Source organism: Oryx dammah, unplaced genomic scaffold (genome assembly GCF_014754425.2).
Source record: "Oryx dammah isolate SB20612 unplaced genomic scaffold, SCBI_Odam_1.1 HiC_scaffold_2, whole genome shotgun sequence".
In the NCBI taxonomy this organism is placed as follows: domain Eukaryota; kingdom Metazoa; phylum Chordata; class Mammalia; order Artiodactyla; family Bovidae; genus Oryx; species Oryx dammah.
In genome coordinates, this window is record NW_024070186.1 from 19,205,986 (window position 1) to 19,224,875 (window position 18,890).

The window sequence follows — 18,890 nt, forward strand, 5'->3', positions numbered from 1 at the left end:
AAGGAATCAATCCCATTTACCATTGCAACAAAAAGAATAAAATACCTAGGAATAAATCTACCTAAGGAGACAAAAAAGATGTATAGAGAAAATTATAAAACACTGATGAAAAAAATCAAAGACAATATAACCAAATGGACAGATACTCCATGTTCCTAGGTTGGAAGAATCAATGTTGTGAAAATGACTATACTACCTAGTACAATCTGCAGAATCAGAGTGATCCCTATCAAATTACCAATGACATTTCCCACAGAACTAGAACAAAAAATCTCACATTTCATAAGGAAGCATATAAGACTCCAAAGAGCCAAAGCAATCTTGAGAAAGAAGAACGGAGCTGGAGGAATCAACCCTCCTGACTTCAGACTATACTACAAATATACAGTCATCAAGATAGTAAGTTAATGGCACAAAAACAGAAACATAGACCAGTGGAATAAGATATAGAAAGCCCAGAGATAAACCCACACACCTATGGGTACCTTAATTTTGACAAAGGAGGCAAGAATATACAATGGGGCAAAGACATCTAGTCTCCTCAATAAGTGCTGGTGGGAAAACTGGACAGTTACATGTAAATGAATGAAATTAGAACACTTTCTTTTTATTTTTTATTTTATTTTACAATTCTGTATTGGTTTTGCCATACATTGACATGAATCCACCACAGGTCCATATACAAAGATAAAGTCAAAATGGATTAAAGACCTAAATATAAGACCAGAAACTATAAAACTCTTAGAGGAAAACATAGGCAGAACACTCTATGACATAAATCACAGCAAAACCCTCTATGACCCACCACCTAGAGCAATGGAAATAAAACAAAAATAAACAAGCTGGACCTAATTAAACTTAAAAGCTTCTGCACAGCAAAGGAAACTGTTAATAAGGTAAAAAGACAGCCCTTAGAATGTGAAAAAATGATAGCAAATGAAACAACTGACAAAGGATTAATTTCCAAAATATACAAGCAGCTCATACAACTCAATACCAGAGAGACAAACAATCAAACAATCAATCAATCAAAAAGCAGGCAAAAGACCTAAGCAGACATTTCTTCAAGGAAGACATACAGATGGCTAATAAACACATGAAAAGATGCTCAACTTTGCTCACTATTACAGAAATGCAAATCAAAACTACACTTAGATATCACCTCACACCAGTTAGAATGGCCATCATCAAAAGGCTACAAATAATAAATGCTGGAGAGGGTGTGGAGAAAAGGGAACCCTCTTGTACTGTTGGTGGGAATGTAAACTGATACAGCCACTATGAGAGACAGATGGAGATTCCTTAAAAAACTAGGAATAAAACCAGCATATGACCCAGTAATCTCACTACTAGGCTTATACCCTCAGAAAACCAAAATTGTAAAAGGCACATGTACCCCAATGTTCACTGCAGCACAATTTACAATGGTAGAACATGGAGGCAACCTAGATGTCCATCAGCAGATGAATGGATAAAGAAGCTGTGGTATATATATAATACACACACATATATGTATATATATATATAAAGTGGAATATTTCTCAGCCATAAAACGGAACATATTTGAGTCAGTTCTAATGAGGTGGATGAACCTAGAGCCTCTTATACAGAGTGAAGGAAGTCAGAAAGAGAAAAACAAATATTGGATGTTAACGCATATGTATGGAATCTAGAAAGATGGTATTGATGAACCTATTTGTATGGTAGAAATGGAGGCACAGACAATGAGAACAGACATATGCACAAGGGTTGGGAGGAGGAAAGAGTGGGTGGGATAATGGCGTGAGTAACATGGAAACATATACATTACCATATGTAAAATAGATAGCCAGTGGGAATTTGCTATATGACTCTGAGAATTCAAACCAGGGCTCTGTAACAACCTAGAGAGGTAGGATGGGGAGTGAAGTGGAAGGCAGGTTCAGAAGGAGGGGGCATAGGTATACATATGTTTGATTCATCTTGACGTTTGGCAGAAACCAATACAATGTTTAAAGCAATTATATTTCAATTAAGAATAAATAAATTTATATAAAATAATAAAGAAATAAAGTTAAATAAAAAAGAAGGTTGGCTTGCTGTTCGAGATGGTGAGGGGTCGAGTTTCTCCCTAGCATGCTCTCTGATGGTTGCAGCAGGAGCAGGGTTTAGTTTTTCGTCTTCTTTCAGCTAACAGCAACCCAAGGATGGTCTCCACACTGACACAGAAGGCATACACAGCTTTCTGAGCACCCTGCATCTATGAATCGCCTTCTTCATCCATCTGCCGAGAACACACAGTTCTCCCTTGAGTGCTTTTAGAGGACATGAACCTTCATCTGGCACCACCACTCAGTGCTAAGTCACTTGCGCTGCTGGTATCCAATGTTATGGCCAATGCCAGTTTCTAGCATGCTGAGGGCTGCTATTTTCCCTCCCTAAATACCACGAGCCCTGCTAATTCACATGGCAGAATGGAAATATGACAAATTCAGACAGCGTAGGTACTTTAGAGGCTCTGAATGTGTGACTTTCTGGATGGGTTTTGGGAAGTCATTTTATCTTTTGTCTTGGGCTTCAGTTGAGGAAGATATGATCAGGAACATATGTCCCCAATTATTTCAGAGACACTATTTTTTTAAAACTAAATGTAGCTTGATAAGAGTAAATATTACACACACTGAATCTTTAACTATATAAACTATGCAACAAACTTAAGGCAAAATTAAAAGTTGTTTTACTAATTGCCCAGGACATGGGTTCCATCATAACATTTTCACCTTTTTTCCCTTCCACATTTACTCCTGAAACAATGTTGGTCCTTACAAGTGTCCATAGTGGTAGTTCCTTAATAACAGGTTTCAGACCCTGAATGCCAGGGATGCTGCTTAGGACCTTATATGTATTTTTTCACTTGATCATCACACTATTTCTTGAGGTCAGAACTATTATAATCTCCACCGTGCAAATGAAGAGACTGAGGTTTAAATGGCTGCAGGAGTTTGCCTCTGGACATATCACTGAGCATGGCTGAGCTGGGATCCGACACTAGTCCACTCAGCTCCGTGGTGCAGCATCATGAAAGAGCACCTTGGGCCCCCATCACACTGTTCCTACAGCTCCCATGTCCACCATTCCCTGCCCAACTAAGCAGTGCAAGGAAAAGGAATCTTCTCTCACTGCTGAAGTTACAAAAAAGGAAAATGTTGATTTTTTTTTTTTTTGCTTGATCACATTAGAGAGAACAATTTGGAAAAATTGAGAAAATTCCCCATTCTCACCAAAGGATAAAAGTCAAACTGTGAAGGCTGAAGGAGGTCTGCCTACCCTCCGCAGAGCTCTCATGACAAATGCATTTGTCTGTTGTATTACTCTATACATGGTGCTGGTTTAGTCGCTAAGTCGTGTCTGACTCTTGTGACCCCATGGACTGTAGCCTTCCAGGCTCCTCTGTCCATGGGATTCACCAGGAAAGAATACTGGAGTGGGTTACCATATCCTTCTTCAGGGGATCTTCCTGACCCAGGAATCTAACCCAGGTCTCCTGCATTGCAGGCAAATTCTTTACCTACTGAGCTATGGAGGGAAGCCCCCTTTATGTAGTGTAGCAATACCAAATCTTATTTTAATCACGTCTATTTTACTTACTCCATTCTAAATAACCATCCAAAGAACTCCACATATAGAAAAGGATTTTGACTTTCTGCTACCAACTACCATCTGTAGGGTCTTAGCTCCCAAATCTGTGTCATCATCAGATCCATGTGGTAAAACCGCCAAGTGGCAACCTCCTCTGGACTTTTCACAGACATCCTGAGCTTAAAGTGTTGGCACCACATCCTACTCCCTGTCTCATTCCTCAATCTGATTCCCTCAACAACAGCAAGCTGCTCCTCCAGTAACGTTTGTCAGATGCCAGAAGACCCCACATCCCTCACCCAGGTTTGAAAACTTGTTGGTTGTGCTCTCAGACACATTCCCCTCTGCATCTCCTGTTCTCATTTTCATCACCACTTTCCTTCCCAACTCTTCTTATTGTTTTAACAGCCTCCTAACTTGTTTCTCTGCCTTGGCATTAGTTCTCTCCCATCCACCATTTACAGGAATACCAACAGATCTTTCCAGTACACACATGCAGTCTTGGCCCTCCTCTTGTTAAAGCCCCTCAGGGGCTTTTGTGCATCCAGTCCGAGCTCTCCAAACTTTAATGAAAGGCTCATAAAAACATGCGGTCAGCTCGGCTCACCCTTTCCTGTCTGGCCTCCTTTATCCCTTTCCCAATTCACTGCCCATCCCACCAAGCTGAGTCGCTCAGAGTTCTCTGACATTCTCATGCTGCTGTGCACTGGTGTGTACCAGTCATTTTGCCCAGAGAGTCCTTATTTCTTTTCTCTGCTGGTGAATCCCTACTCACTCTTTGAGACTCAGGTCAGAGTGAGACAATTTTCTTATGAGACCTCCTCGATTGCCTTTAGGCAGAGGTAAGTCTTTCCCTCAGAGCCCCTGAAACACAACTCATTATATAGCACTCAGTAATATGCATTTTGATGATTTCTTTACTAGTCTGTATCTTCTAGCTAATTATAGCTCTTCTGGAGCAGGGCCCCTGTCTTTTTCATCTTTGCACCTGTAGCACCTAGCATGGCATTTTTTATGCCTGGGGTCCTTCCTAAAAATTTGCTGAAAAAAATGAATAAATAAAAGAATTAAATTTATCCTGTCAAAGTATAAGTTCATACTGATCTGAAATTTTCAAAATTAACTGATCAATAAATTTGACTTGAGCACATGATATATAAAGCATGATGTTGCTTTAGACCCTTAGAAGTGCTAAATGTGGCCTGTGGCCTCTGGCTTTAAAAACTTGTAATCTAGGGACAGACCAGGTAACAATAACAATAAGTGCTAATTAAGAGAGAAATTATTTTAATGAACTGATGCAAAGGAACTTCTCAGTGCAATGTGGAATGATTTACATGAATGAAATGAAGTTGGGTTATAGGAATTTGGAGTTTAAAGAGATCACTATGGTCTGGGAAAGGGGTTCTGTGGAATATAGTTCAATATGTTAGACTTCACTTTGTAAGCGGCAAAATGAATTAGTCTATAGTGGTTCAAACAGCAAAGAGAAGATAATGATTGAAATGTTGAGGACAGGCTGGCTTCAGACAAGAGTCTATCTAGGGTGCAGAGAACACCACTCGTTTCTCTCTTTTTCTCCAATAGCACCCACGTTTTTCTCTTGCAGGGTCCATTTCCACCTCATAACCCTACATTTTCTTTCCTATAAGGCTCTAGCCAATACATAAATAATACATAATACATCTCATTATGCCTGATGAGTTACATAGTTTCCCTGCAGCAATCACTGTTGCCACAAAATTGAGGCATTCTGATTGATTTCAGTCAGTGGCATCCCAAAGTGTGGGCCAGGTCAACAGCACCAATCACATGGCTAATATTATGAGAGGGTGGTTGTTTAAAAATATACAGGATACCTACTCAGGCAGCAAATCACCGAGGTGGGGTGGGGGGTGCAGTATTATGGGTCAGGAAGCATGGCTGACTTGCTGCTCATGTCTTTTTTTCCTCCTAAGCCACAATGTCAAAAAAATTTCTCACAACATGCAGCCTCCCTGCATTATCCTTTCCTAAATCATGGCAGAAGAAAGAGCTCTGAAAACTGAGATGACCCAGAGGGATGGTACGGGGAGGGAGGTGAGTGTGGGGTTCAGGATGGGGAACATGTGTATACCTGTGGTGGATTCATGTTGATGTATGGCAAAACCAATACAATATTGTAAAGTAATCAACCTCCAATTAAAATAAATAAATTTATATTAAAAAAAAAGATCAACAGCTCTTGACTTCTGTTCTTGGCTCTGTAAAGGCATGGAATCTTTCTGACTCTCAGTTTTCTCAACTCAGATGCAAACTAGCATATATAAGATGGACAAAGAACAAGGTCCTACTGTATATCACAGGGAACTATGTTCAACATCCTGTGATAAACCATAATGGAAAAGAATATAATGTATATACATGTACAACTGAGTCACTTTGCTGTACAGCAGAAATTAACACATTGTAACTCAACTATACTTCAAAAAACATAAATTTTTAACAAGCCACGCGAAATGATCAGTTTGAAAGCCCTTTCAAAAGCATCAAAGTATACTTAGGAAGGGCTATTGGTAATTCACCTTAAGTGTGCAGGTCTACATATTTCTTGTCTTGAGAGATTAAGAAGATTATGTGAATGAACCCCTCAGATTCTCTGTTCCTTCCACTCTAGGCCATCTGGCCATTTCTCCATACCAACCCTGATGCTTTTCACTTAAGTAATGGGAAACCTCACCCCAAAGGGTTTAGACCACAGGACACCTTATTCCCTCCTGAGGAGAAGTCCACAAGAAGGTGGGTTCCGGGGATATTCTCCATCATATATTATATAATGATCATTGTATATCTCTCTTGTGACTTTTGGAAAGAGTTGAGAGCACGTAGTTCTTGATAGGTACAGTGCACAATAAGTGGGCAATGAATGAATAGTGGATTTAAGGTGAAATTCTGTAATGTATAAATAAACTTAAGTAAACTTAAATAAATAATAAATAAACTTAAAAGGTGATTTAAATGGCATTTTGCAGATAGAAAAGAATCCTTTTAAGATTCTCACTTAGCAATGAGCATCCCGCCTATGCATAAAAGTTACATGCTGTCCCAAGAAGTAAATGTAGATTCACTAAGTCATGTGAATAAAAGATCTTGTTTATCCAAAGCTTTCACAATTTGGTCTGTGTGAATGATCCTCAAAATTACTTCTTTTGTAAGGCTTATCTTCCTATGTCCAACCAGTCCTTGACCCTCTACCTCATGCCAGGCAGTGTGCCAGGGGCCAGTGACACTGTCTTTGCCTTCAAACAGCTCACAACTAGTTGGGGATAAAGATGTAAAACAAATAATTACACAAATAAATCACAGCCATTCTTAGGGAGAAGCACAGAAGAGGAAGCAAACATTGAAAGGATGCTATCAAGCAGACAAGAGCTCAGAGAAGGCTCCCAGAAAGAAGTGACATTTCCACTGAAATTGGGAAGGGAACATGCGTGCGAGCAGGGAAAGGAAGCACACTCGGAGCAGATGGGAACACTGCATACAGTTTCTGAAATCAGGAAGTTTGGCGTATGTTACAGAGTATCTTTGTTTGGCTCTCCCAAAAAGCTGACTCTGAGACTGAAAGTCAAAGGAGGTGAAGGAAGCACCACAGTGGAGTAGAGCAGTACGGCAGGAAGAGGAGTGAGCTTTATAGTCCAACTCTCACCTCCATACATGACTACTGCAAAAACCATAGCTTTGACCAGATCGACATTTGTTGGCAAAGTAATGTCTCTGCTTTTTAATGTGCTGTCTAGGTTGGTCATAACTTTTCTTCTTTCCAAGGAGCAAGTGTCTTTTAATCTCATGGCTGCAGTCACCATCTGCAGTGATATCGGAGCCCCCCAAAATAAAGTCTGTCACTGTTTCCATTGTTTCCTCATCTATTTGCCATGAAGTGATGGGACTGGATGCCATGATCTTAGTTTCCTGAGTGTTGTTTTAAGCCAACTTAAACTCTTTCGTACTAATCTCTAAACAATATCCTTACCTCTACATGGGATTAATGCAGATTTTGTGAGGCTTGAGGCTTATTTAATTTGGAATCTTTCTTTGTGGAAAAAGTACAACACTACAAATAAAAACCTGATACAGATCTTTGGAAGGATCCACATAAATGAAGGTCTCTGAATTTTAAGCTGCACTAATTTCCCAGTAAATCAGGCTCTGACCTTGATTAAGGGTGGCTGGTCCTCTCATCCCTTAGCTCTGCATGGTTGCTCTGACCTCTATGCCTTGTTTACGTTGCCTTTTTACCTGAAGACATCCCTCCTCCTCCTTCAACTCCTGGACCATATTTTTTCAAAGTTTGGTTTCACAATGCCTTTTGTCATTCTCCTCAGCAGAAAGCTCTCCCTTCCCTGCAGGCCCACAAGCATATTTAGAACTCAGGATGAGTTGCCTCATGAGAGCTTAGAGAACATCGTGAGTGGCTCTGTTTGAGGGGCACACACTGAGCCTTCTCCAATTAGTCTTGAGCACAGGGACTATTTCTACTTAGATTCTACCTCAGCACTTATTCAAGTTCTGGGTACAGCAGGAAGGAAGGGAAAAAGGAAAGGTGTTACAAAGGCAAAATCATGGGGCTTGGAGGAAGGCCCACTTGGGTGTAACTCTGCCCTTGTTAGTGTGGGGTCTCTGGCAAGCCGATTACTTCTGAGTCTTAGTTTCTCTCTGACAAATGAATGTTTATTTCCCAACATTGTTGTGAGGATTAAGTAAAGCATTTATCATTCACCATGTATCTATTTAGCCTTCTCTTGGGCTGCTTTTGGCACCAGAGGCTTGGGATAGCTGTGACTGAGTGATATACCCGGGGAACTGGTTCCCACAGTTGAAGTGGGAGATGGAAGATTGTGATGTATCAGGATAAGGCAAGAGCAGACATACAACTGGAGCAGAGCAGGTGCTCCATAAACAGTTGTTAAATGAATGATTGACAGAATGAAGGAATTCAGAAACAAAAATGATTAACTTTGCAAAATAAGTCACACCTGACATATCTGCCCCATCATCCACGTGAAAGTGCAGCACTGAATATAATGGACACAGCAGCGCACGTCACACGAAGCTACACGTTAAAGGACATAAAGTCAACAGGAGAAAGCAAGCAAGGACTGAATGAGGGGAGAGGGGAGAAAAGGAAGGAGAAAGGCCCTCAGAAGACTAAAGGGGAGGGAGGGCGTCATGGGCCCACCTGGCCAAGCGTGCACTCCATGCCGCCCAGAAAGTCGGCCTCCTTCAGCCCATTGTGGGTGCTGCTGATGTCATGGACCTCAAACCGCAGGCGCTGCACCTCCTCGAAGTAAAAGTCCACTGTGAACAGTTTTGAATAGACTGGGTTGATGCAGGTGCGAATCACCTCTGTTCTGTCGACCTGCAGGACAGAGGAAGAGAAAACCCATCAGGGACCAGGGCCTTGTATCGTTATCCTTCAGGAAGCTTCATTTTATGGTGCTCTGTCTCCTTCCAAACTGTCAGTGCCCTCCACCAAGCACCAGGGCGAGCAGTCTGGACATCTTCAAGGATACACCTTCTGAGAATGAGTCATGGTTCAAGGAGGAAAATCACAGAATAATCTGAGCTTTATGTGGAAGGATTTTAGAGCACCTTGTATTGTTACATAATAAGGCAAGAAGATGGATTATTATTAGGGGCCACCTGGAGCCTTAGGAAAAAGTCTGAAGGCATGTTTTGGCTCAGGAGGAAAAAAAATCTGCACTCAATTCCTGATGTCTTAGGGACCCAGTTGGGCAAATAACCTCGTAGATGTCCCTTTTAGCCAACCCTATTCTAGTGTTAGCGTCATATAAATTCCAGTGCCATACGAATCCCTGTGGTCTCAAGTAGGTCTCTTACTGGGTTTACACATGCTGACTCAGCAGTTTCAGTCCCTCTCAGTCCCCTCATCAACCAGTGAGGGCTAGAGGATTAGAGCAGTGGTCCCCAATCTGTCACTAGGGACCAGTTTCCTGGAAGACAATTTTTCCACAGACTGGGGTAAGGGGGAGGGGGTTTGGGGATGATTCGGATACATTTACTGTGCATTCTACTTCTATTATTATTAGATTGTGATACATGATGAAATAAACATACAGCTCACTATAATCAGTGGGAGCCCTGAGCTTCTTTTCCTGCAATTAGACTGTTCCATCTAGGGGGATGTGAGCAATGGAGAGTGGCGGTAAGTATAGATGAAGCTTTGCTCACTTACCTGCCGTTCACCTCCTGCTGTGTGGCCCAGTTCTTTACATGCCATGGACTGGTACCAGTTCATGGCCTGGGGATTGCGGACCTCTATATTAGAGTTTGAAAAACCCCTAGTCTCTAATGTTCCAGGAGTGAAGATTTCCCCAGCCTTCTGAGATAACAACTCTCATTTCTCCCTCACTCTCTGCCCCATTCTGTGCCCTAGGAGACTGACTGGCTTCTATGGATTCCTGGGCTCCCTAGACCTCTGGGTGTTGGAGGAGGGAGGAAGCCTGAGGAGGGACTTGGCAGGAGATCAGAAGGACATGGCCAGTGTCTCTGCACCTCTCCACACAGTCTGCTAGCAACTCCGTTCCATAGAGGGAGCTGCCACCAGAATCTGGTGACACGGACCTGACCTTCAGATCAAAGGGTGGTGATGACTTTCTGCAGCTGCCACAGCATCCTTGGTTGACTCCCTTATCCCGTGCCATGCAAAGAGCTTCTGTGTAAAGAGTTCAGCCTTTTGAGGGAAACGCTGGGAATGCCAATAGGGTACTCTGCTCTCTGCTAGTACCCCAACCACTAAAGCTCATCTCTTCCATATCTGTCCCAAATGAGACTACCCAACAACACTTATATTCTGTGAATCCTTAGAGGACCAAGTTACAGATAACCCAAGATCCTACAGTAGTTCTCAACTGGAGATATCCATCACTCACATTTCATAGGTCAATTGGAGCTTACATGTATTCTCAGATTTCAAAAGGAAACATCATTCTGTCAAAGAAAAATATTGCCCGCCATACCAGCAAACAAAGGATGTTGCAGCCACCAAGCCATCACAATACAGTCACCCTGATGGTGAGCCCTGAGGGAGCTCAGGATGGAGAGAAATGGGCTGCCAGCGGCCAAGCCTTCAGCCACTGCAGCAGCCCCACGGGGTACCCTGAAGGGACTCAGGATGGAGAGAAGCAGGATTCTGGACCCAGGTAGCTGAGGTGCATATCAAAGGAGTGGTTTCAGTGAGCCCCAACTTTTGCATCTTCCCATACATAGGAAAGTGCTAAATTTCATTAGCTTGAGACAGCTGTTTTTCTTTAATGAATAGTTATCTTTTGATGTTCCCACCACCTGATTTTTGTTGCAAAAACTCTTGTATATAATGGCTCCTCACCTTGCTTCTTGGGGGCAGTTTCTCAGAGTTATTTGGGATGCTATTTCTCAGGCTTGAAGTGCTCAGAATGTCCTCTGAATAAAACACAATTCTCAACTTTTATGTTGTGCAATTTTTTTCAGTCGACGGTTTATTGGATACTCCCCAAGAGTCATTCATTAGCACCAACTGTGAAAAACACCTCCCCACTTTCATTACAGTACAAGGAGAGTTTCTCAATAAAATGAGGGAAGCCATTTTTGACCATATCACGCATGTACATGTTATCCAGCAAAGAAAAATATCGGATGCACTCTTGATCTCAGGGTTTGATCCCTGGCCCCATCTCTTCCTATGCAGGGCCCTATGTGAGACAGGGCTACCCTGTAAGGAGTACCTTCTGCTATTTCTGGTGGGATGGATGATCCTGGTTGTGAGGAGAAGGCGACTATGGTTCTTTTACATCCTGCTGCAAGAGACAGAAAACCAAACCTCAATCCACTGCCGATTAGGATTCGACAACAAGTTACTGCTCAGACCAATAGTTATTTGACTCTTTCCATGAAGAGTCAGCTATTTGAGCTTAATTTGTATTCTTTAAAATGTTCATTCTGGGAGGCAGGATTGTATATGTTATTGACTGATTATGTGGGTACAAGATTTATTATATTGGTATATTTTTATTTTTTTTGTTATTAAGAGATTATACTTTTGAATAATAGTAAAAATCAGAGGCCTATAAGTTCATAGTGACCTGGAGGTGTTTCATTCATTCCAATTAAAAGTAGTTTTCAGCCTCTCCTTTGGCGTCGGCCTGCCCTTGTGCCCAATAAAACTGAGCTGTAACCTAGCTATAAAACTGGTCTGCCATTTCAAATCTTTGCTATGGCAGACAGAATCAAGGAAATTACACACTCCTCCAACATATATGGTGCCATTTCTCGGATTTAACCTGGCTGAAACAACGTTTGCTCAGCTCCTGTGAAGCAGAGGCCAAGCACAGCAGAAGCCCAACTTGGTGAAATCTCATGCAGTGGAAGCTGAACACGAAGAAAACCCAGTGCAGTGGAAGTAACAAGAAGCCCAGCAGGTTGGAAACCAGGACAGCAAAAAAAACACTGGGAAGAAAGCTCATGTGGCTCAGTCCTAGATTCCAGATCTCTAGTTAAGAAACCTTGGACCACTGGACAAAATCCAGACAGGGATTGTCAGAAGATCCTCTGACCAATCCTGAGGAAATCTGGTACACTGATGGAAGCAGCTTTGTCTTAGATGGGAAAAGAAGAGCTGGATATGCAGTAGTCTCCAATTTCGAGATCACAGAGGCCAAACCTTCATCACCAGGTACTTCAGCCCAATTGGCTGAGCTCATAGCCCTGACTTGAGCTTTAGAGCTGGGAAAAGGAAAAAGAATAGCCATTTACACTGACTCCAAGTATGCCTTTCTGGTGCTACATGCACATGCTGCTATTTGGAAAGAAGGAGACCACTTGACCACCCGAGCATCCCCAATCAAAATTGGTGATAAAATCCTTAGGCTCTTGGAGGCAGTCTATCTGCCCGCTGAGGTTTCAGTCTCTCATTGCAAAGTACACCAAAACAGGAGCATGGAAGTGGCACGAGGGAACCAAGCAGCCAATCAGGCAGCTAAGCGAGCAGCAGTACAGAACAATGTCCTAATAGGGGTTGCCACCTTAGTTCCACAGACTAATTTGCCAGACACTCCTTCATATACTGAAAGTGATACTCTTAAAGCTAAGAGTGAGGGCTTTTAAGAAGATCATATGGGGTGGTTCCAAAAGGAGGAACTCCTTTTTCTGGCTGGGAACCTCCAGTGGAAGTTGGTTAACTCCTTACAAGCCACCAATCATTTAGGGGAGAAGGCCCTCTAAAGATTACTAGAAAGGTCCTTTAGGGGAACAGGCCTCCAAACAAGTATAAGGCAAGTGGCCTCCTCTTATCCCACTTGCCAGTTAACCCCCAAGGAGCTTGAAGACCCCAGCTGGTCCAGCCCGTCCAATGGGGTGGGACCTGCTCAGGAGAGGACTGGCAGATATCAGTATCTCAAGGGTATATATACCTATTAGTTATGACAGATACATTCACAGTATGTATTGAAGGCTTTCCCACCCAGACTGAGGAGGTGTTAAAAAAAAAACAAAACTGCTTCATGAAATCATTCTGAGATTTGGTCTGCACAGGTCATTACAAAGTGACAACGGGACACCATTTTCTTCTAAGGTCACCCAAAGGGTCTCTAAAGCATTGGGCATTACTTATTACCTCCATTGTGCCAGGAGGCCTCAGTCTTTAGGAAAAGTAGAAAGAGGCAACCAATTCTTAAAATCAGTGATAAAAAAAAGATAACCCAGGAGACCTCCCTGGGATAGAAGGAGGCTTTACCAATAGCTCTCCTCTGCACGCATATTGCCCCTAAGGAGCAGGTTGGTCTTAGTCCTTATGAGATGGTATATAGGAGACCTTTCGTTTATGTCAATGACCTCTTCCTAGATCCACAGGCACAGACCCTCCAGTCTTATACGATGGCCATTGGGCAACTCCAACAAGATATATGCTTGTGGGGTATCAACCAGGACCCAAAAAATTCTAAAGAGCTACCACTATAGGCTGCAGGGACCCAAGTCCTAATTATAGTCTGGAAAGATGGGTCCCCAAAGGCTCAACTCCAGCCCACATGGAAGGGCCCCTACCTGTAATACTTTCTACCCCCAAAGTAGTCAAGGTGCCAGGACACAACTCCTGGATTCACTACTCATGAGTCAAGTTGTGGAAGAAAACAGAAGAGGACACTCAATACACCTGTGAGCCCCTGGAGATCTCAGATACCTATTCAGAACTACAAATGAGCAGCATTCTAATGAAAACTCCCAAAATTAAGTTTCTGGAGATAAGATCTCTCAGGATAGCTCTAAAGAGCCAACACAGCTTGGCAGGGGTGGTACTCCAAAATAGACAGGAGATAGATCTCCTGATCCCTGAAAATGGAGGGACTTGAACCACCTTGAATGAAGTGTGTTGTTTTTGGGTAAATACTTCCAGCTAAGTTGAAGAAAGTCTCACAGACCTCAAGAAAAACATTCAGATCCTACAGGATCTCAAAGAATGAGCTGGAGAGTTCTTGGGGTGGCTACAACCTCTCTTTGGGGGATCTTTCTCCTGGAAAGGGGGAATTTGGAGTTGGCTAATGTCCTTACTAATCCCTGTTACCACCATATTGATGCTGCTTATGATTGCTCCTGCTGCTGCTGCTAAGTTGCTTCAGTTGTGTTTGACTCTGTGCAACCCTATAGACAGCAGCCCACCAGGCTCCCCCGTCCCTGGGATTCTCCAGGCAAGAATACTGGAGTGGGTTGCCATTTCCTTCTCCAATGCATGAAAGTGAAAAGTGAAAGTGAAGTCGCTCAGTCATGTCCGACCCTCAGAGACCCAATGGACCACAGCCTTCCAGGCTCCTCCATCCATGGGATTTTCTAGGCAAGAGTACTGGAGTGGGGTGCCATTGCGTTCTCCATGATCGCTCCATGTATTATCAATTGTCTAACCTGTTTTTTCTCTGCCCAGGCCAACAAACTACAACATGGAGTGCCAGTTCAACAAGGATATATAAAACTACACCTGACCACAAAAAATATCACTCACCCTTAGATGGACATCACTATAAGGACTCTGAGGCTTGGGAGAAGCAAGAAGGGGAGGTTCAATGCCCCCTCGTTGTCCCAGCTCAGCAGGAAGTAGCCAGAGATACTGCGACACTCCATTGCCAAAGAATTGGGCCTCCCATCTCTTGAGGGGGGAATGTTAGGTAGTTAGAATAGGAAAAAGGAGTCCAAAATGGCAGTGGCTAAAAGACAAAGAAAGGAAAAAGTCTGCAAAAGTGGAACAGAAGGAACTCCATGGACGGGAGTGAGAACTTCAGGTGAAACAAACACTCCCCCTTCTTGGCTAGCTCAATTTGCATAGGGCAGGCTCAGTGGGGAGGAGACAAATGTATAAAAGGAAGAATCCTAGAAGGATTGAGTCCTCTCCTTTGGGGTCGACCCACCCTCACTCCTTGAGGGTGTACTATCCTTTGTTTTTCCTAATAAAACTGAGCTGCGACAGAAGAAAAAAAAAGTAGCTTTCCTTTAATTTGCCAACAGAACAGAAGTACTATTTCTATTGCCCTACATTTGGAGGGGGGAAAAAAAACAGAGATTATCTGGCAACCTGGGGCTGGATTTGTACATGGAAACCAATTGGGGGTTGTCCCATTCAGATGGGTGTTCTTTCTCCATTTTCCAAGCTCTTAATCTTCAATGAATTCTTCCATCTGACTCCTAGAGGCATTGTTGCAACTTTCGGTCAAAATTCATAGCATCATGAACCATATGATAAAAGATTTAACTGCATTCATGTAGTGCCTTTTGATAGAGGGTTTTGAAACCACAATCCCCAAGAAGTAACTTATAGGTGGATTCTCAAGTTACAGAAAAGATGCTTTTCTTGTGGCTGAAGGAATAGAGTCCTGGACAGGATTAGATTATAAGAGATAGGAGATGCAAACTCAAGTCTTTATTTCTCTGCTTTAACCATCCCAAAGAGCACAAATGGCTGATGTGTATCAGTCCTGCTGGTTTTCTTCTTACTTCTTGATTTTTAAATGCTGATCCCACACAAACATCATGCCACACCTCAGATGGACCATCCAAAGCAATACTGAATGACTTCATTTTGTGAGGGAAAGGACTGATTTGGAAAGAAGTTAAGTGACACACATTTGCATTACCAACATAGATAATTACAAGGACAATCTCAGGACCAGTGAGACTCCTGAGTATGGATGCTCAGGACTAGAAGGACAATGATGATGGGGAAATGCTTGTAACACTTGCTGATGTTTCAAAACATTTGGCGTTCCTAGTCTTTATGGGAGATACGTTATCATTTCTGGAGACTGAAGTTGGGTTTAACCTGAGCAACAGAGCCTAGGATGGCTGTTGTTTCTCATTGAGAGGCTTCAAGGTTAAGGCAGTTGTTTCCAAAGGACCACCCTTTGCCTGGTGCTGCCAGTTGCATCAGAATCATTGGGGGCAGGTTTCCTTACACTCGATTCATGATCCCTACACTTGGGGTTCTGATTCAATAAAGGGGGGAGGTGGGAGAGGGGTTTGGGATTGGGAACACGTGTACACCCGTGGAGGATTAATGTTATGTGTGGCAAAACCAATACAATATTGTAAAGTAAATAATAATAAATTTTAAAAAAGAAAAAAAAAGTAGGGGATCCTAGAAATGTGTATTTTAAAGGTGTTCTAGGCAATCTGAATGGGAGAATATCAGAGTAAAAGGATTGAAGAGATGGAAGGTCTAGCTCTTGCTCTTATGTGTTTTGTTTTTTTTTTTGTCAAGGTTTTAAAAATTTTGCTTTCTTTCTGTTACCGAGTCTGCAAAACTGTCAACACTTCTCTCTGCTTCTCTCCTCTGCAGTTGTAATGACTGATATCCTAGTGTTGCTTATGGTTTGCAGAACATATTCACACCCATTTTTGTTTGATTCTTAGAACAATCATATGCTGTAGATTTATATTATTTTATATAAGAGTAAAATCAAGGTCAGATATCAGGACAAAGTACTGGATGACAGAATGGGCAGTGAGCTCAGGCCTTTTGACCACAAAGTCTGGACTATTTTCTTAATTCATCTTTATTCATAAGCATCCCTAGAAGGAAAGAAAAAAAATGTAGCTGTGTTATGATATCATGATGATAGAATCAATCATTGAATATTGCTTTTGATGAGATGCTATTTTAAAGACTTTCATCTGAAACATTTTTCAGTATACCAGTTTTTCAGTATACCAGTAAAGTTTATGATAGTTAATGTTTATGGAAGGCCTGGTGTGTCACAGGCACTCACTTTTAAAAATGCATTATTGAGGTATAATTTACATAAAATAAACCATATCTACTTAAAGTACGCAATTCAGTAAGGTTTGATATGTGGAACCTTCCCCACAACCAAGTGAAGGCACCCATGACCCCTACAGTGTCTTCGTGTCCCCTTAAAACCTTTCTCTAACCTCTCCCTGCCTTTGTTCCCAAGCAACTACCAATCTGTTCTCTGTTACCATAATCAGTTTGTATCCTCTATAATGGCATATAAGTTAATTGCTGACTGTGTAGTCTTTTTGTCTTTATTCTCTCATTCAGTGTAATTATTTAGAAATTTATTCATTGTGCATCAGTGGTTCACCTTTTTTATTTCTTTCTTTTTTTTTAAATTTATTTATTTATTTATTTTAATTTTTACTTTACAATTCTGTATTGGTTTTGGCATAGATTGACATGCATTGATGAACTGTTTCCAGTTTGGCTGTTACACATAAAACTGCCATGAAAATTCATGGACAAACATTTGTATGGACTTTATATTTCTTCTCTCTAGGAGTGAAATAGGTATATGTTTAACTTCTAAAATTCTAACTGGTGTGTAGTGGTATCACATTGTGGTTTTAATTTGTGTTTTCCTAATAACTCATGAGGGCTTTAATAGCATCTTTTCAAGTGCTTATGTGCCATCTGTCTCTTTTGGTGAAGTGTATGTTCAAATCTTCTGACTCTCTTTTCATCCTTATGACAACATTGTAGGTACTATTATCATCCCCTTTCCTGAGAGGTAGAGAGACACCCATACCTTTCCCAATTTCATACAGCTTGTGAGAGGTAGGATTTTTCATCTTTATGCTAAATAGTCATGCAAATTTGAAGCTTTTTCACCTAAATCCTCTTGTACACAACAGACATGGGTATGGAACTAATGGGGAAAGTCAGTGAATGAAGCTGTAGTTGTGTCTCCAGTCTGTCCGCTGGCATATTGGAGATACAATGGGAGCCCCATACACTGCCCAGGGAATTGTGTATGGGACAAGATCAGTCTGTCATCAAAAATAATTCAACACAGATAATGGCCATCTGCTCCCTGAGTCCCCCAAGGGCTGGCAGTGGCAGAGGCAAAGGAGGTGAGGGGACTGAGAGGTAAGCACTAAACAATGTGATGTTATTAATGGGGAAAAACTAAAGCCAGGAGCCAAAACTGATGTCTCACTGAACGGTTTAAGGTTCCCTGGAGAAGTACAAGTCTTTATCCCAAGGATAACAGGGCTGGAGAAGAGTGATATCATGTGCCAGAGAGAGACATAACCTAACCCCTAGGGCAGGCTTATAATTAGATATTATTTAAAACTTATATTCCTTAAATATTTTCTCAATATTTATTTAGTGAGAGTGAGGAGAAACTAACTTTCTCTGAATAAAGAAAGGATAATGTTAGGATCAAAAATAAAGGAATGATTACAGACAATTTTTCAAACCGTGGCACTTCCAAAGGGACATATTAAGCCACATAGAATTTAGATATTAAGATAAGTCACTGAGTCACAGGAATTAGCATTATTCAGCTTCAGATGCTTTCAAGTGCTGGCTGTAGGGGTTGGTGGGCTTCCCTACAGCTGCAGGAAACAAGTCACTGGTCTTGAAAATCACTCAACAGGGGGAGATAGGTTGGTGCTGGTGAGATATGGCTTTTATTTTCATTGTTGTGGGGTTTCTACTTGAACAGGACTAACACTCTTTAACAGTTTGCTGGTTGTGTAAGAAGTCACACGTGGGAACCTGAGTTTCCTGACGCCATTTTTGTGCTATGTCTTTGTGCTTACATCATTCTGGTGGCGTGCCACATGGATGGTTCCTGCTCACTAGGAATGAAAATATGCCTGAGTATTTGTCAACTTTTGCTTCTCCTTCAGTTATAATATCCTGGGCTAAAGCTGACCTTGCACCTGAACATATGTGGTCCTCAGTGGGAGCAATACTCACTTTTCTAGGGAGCACATGGAAATGCATAGAGTTG

General features: G+C 41.9%; 1 protein-coding gene across 1 annotated transcript in view; it reads right to left on the bottom strand.

Annotated features, from left to right (window-relative positions):
• Positions 1-18,890, bottom strand: part of CPNE4 (copine 4) — a 493,909-nt gene that overhangs the window by 237,771 nt on the left and 237,248 nt on the right. The window contains exon 2 of the mRNA XM_040232688.1: positions 8,834-9,013. Coding sequence (XP_040088622.1) covers positions 8,834-9,013 — 180 coding nt within the window. The remainder of the gene's footprint in view (positions 1-8,833; positions 9,014-18,890) is intronic.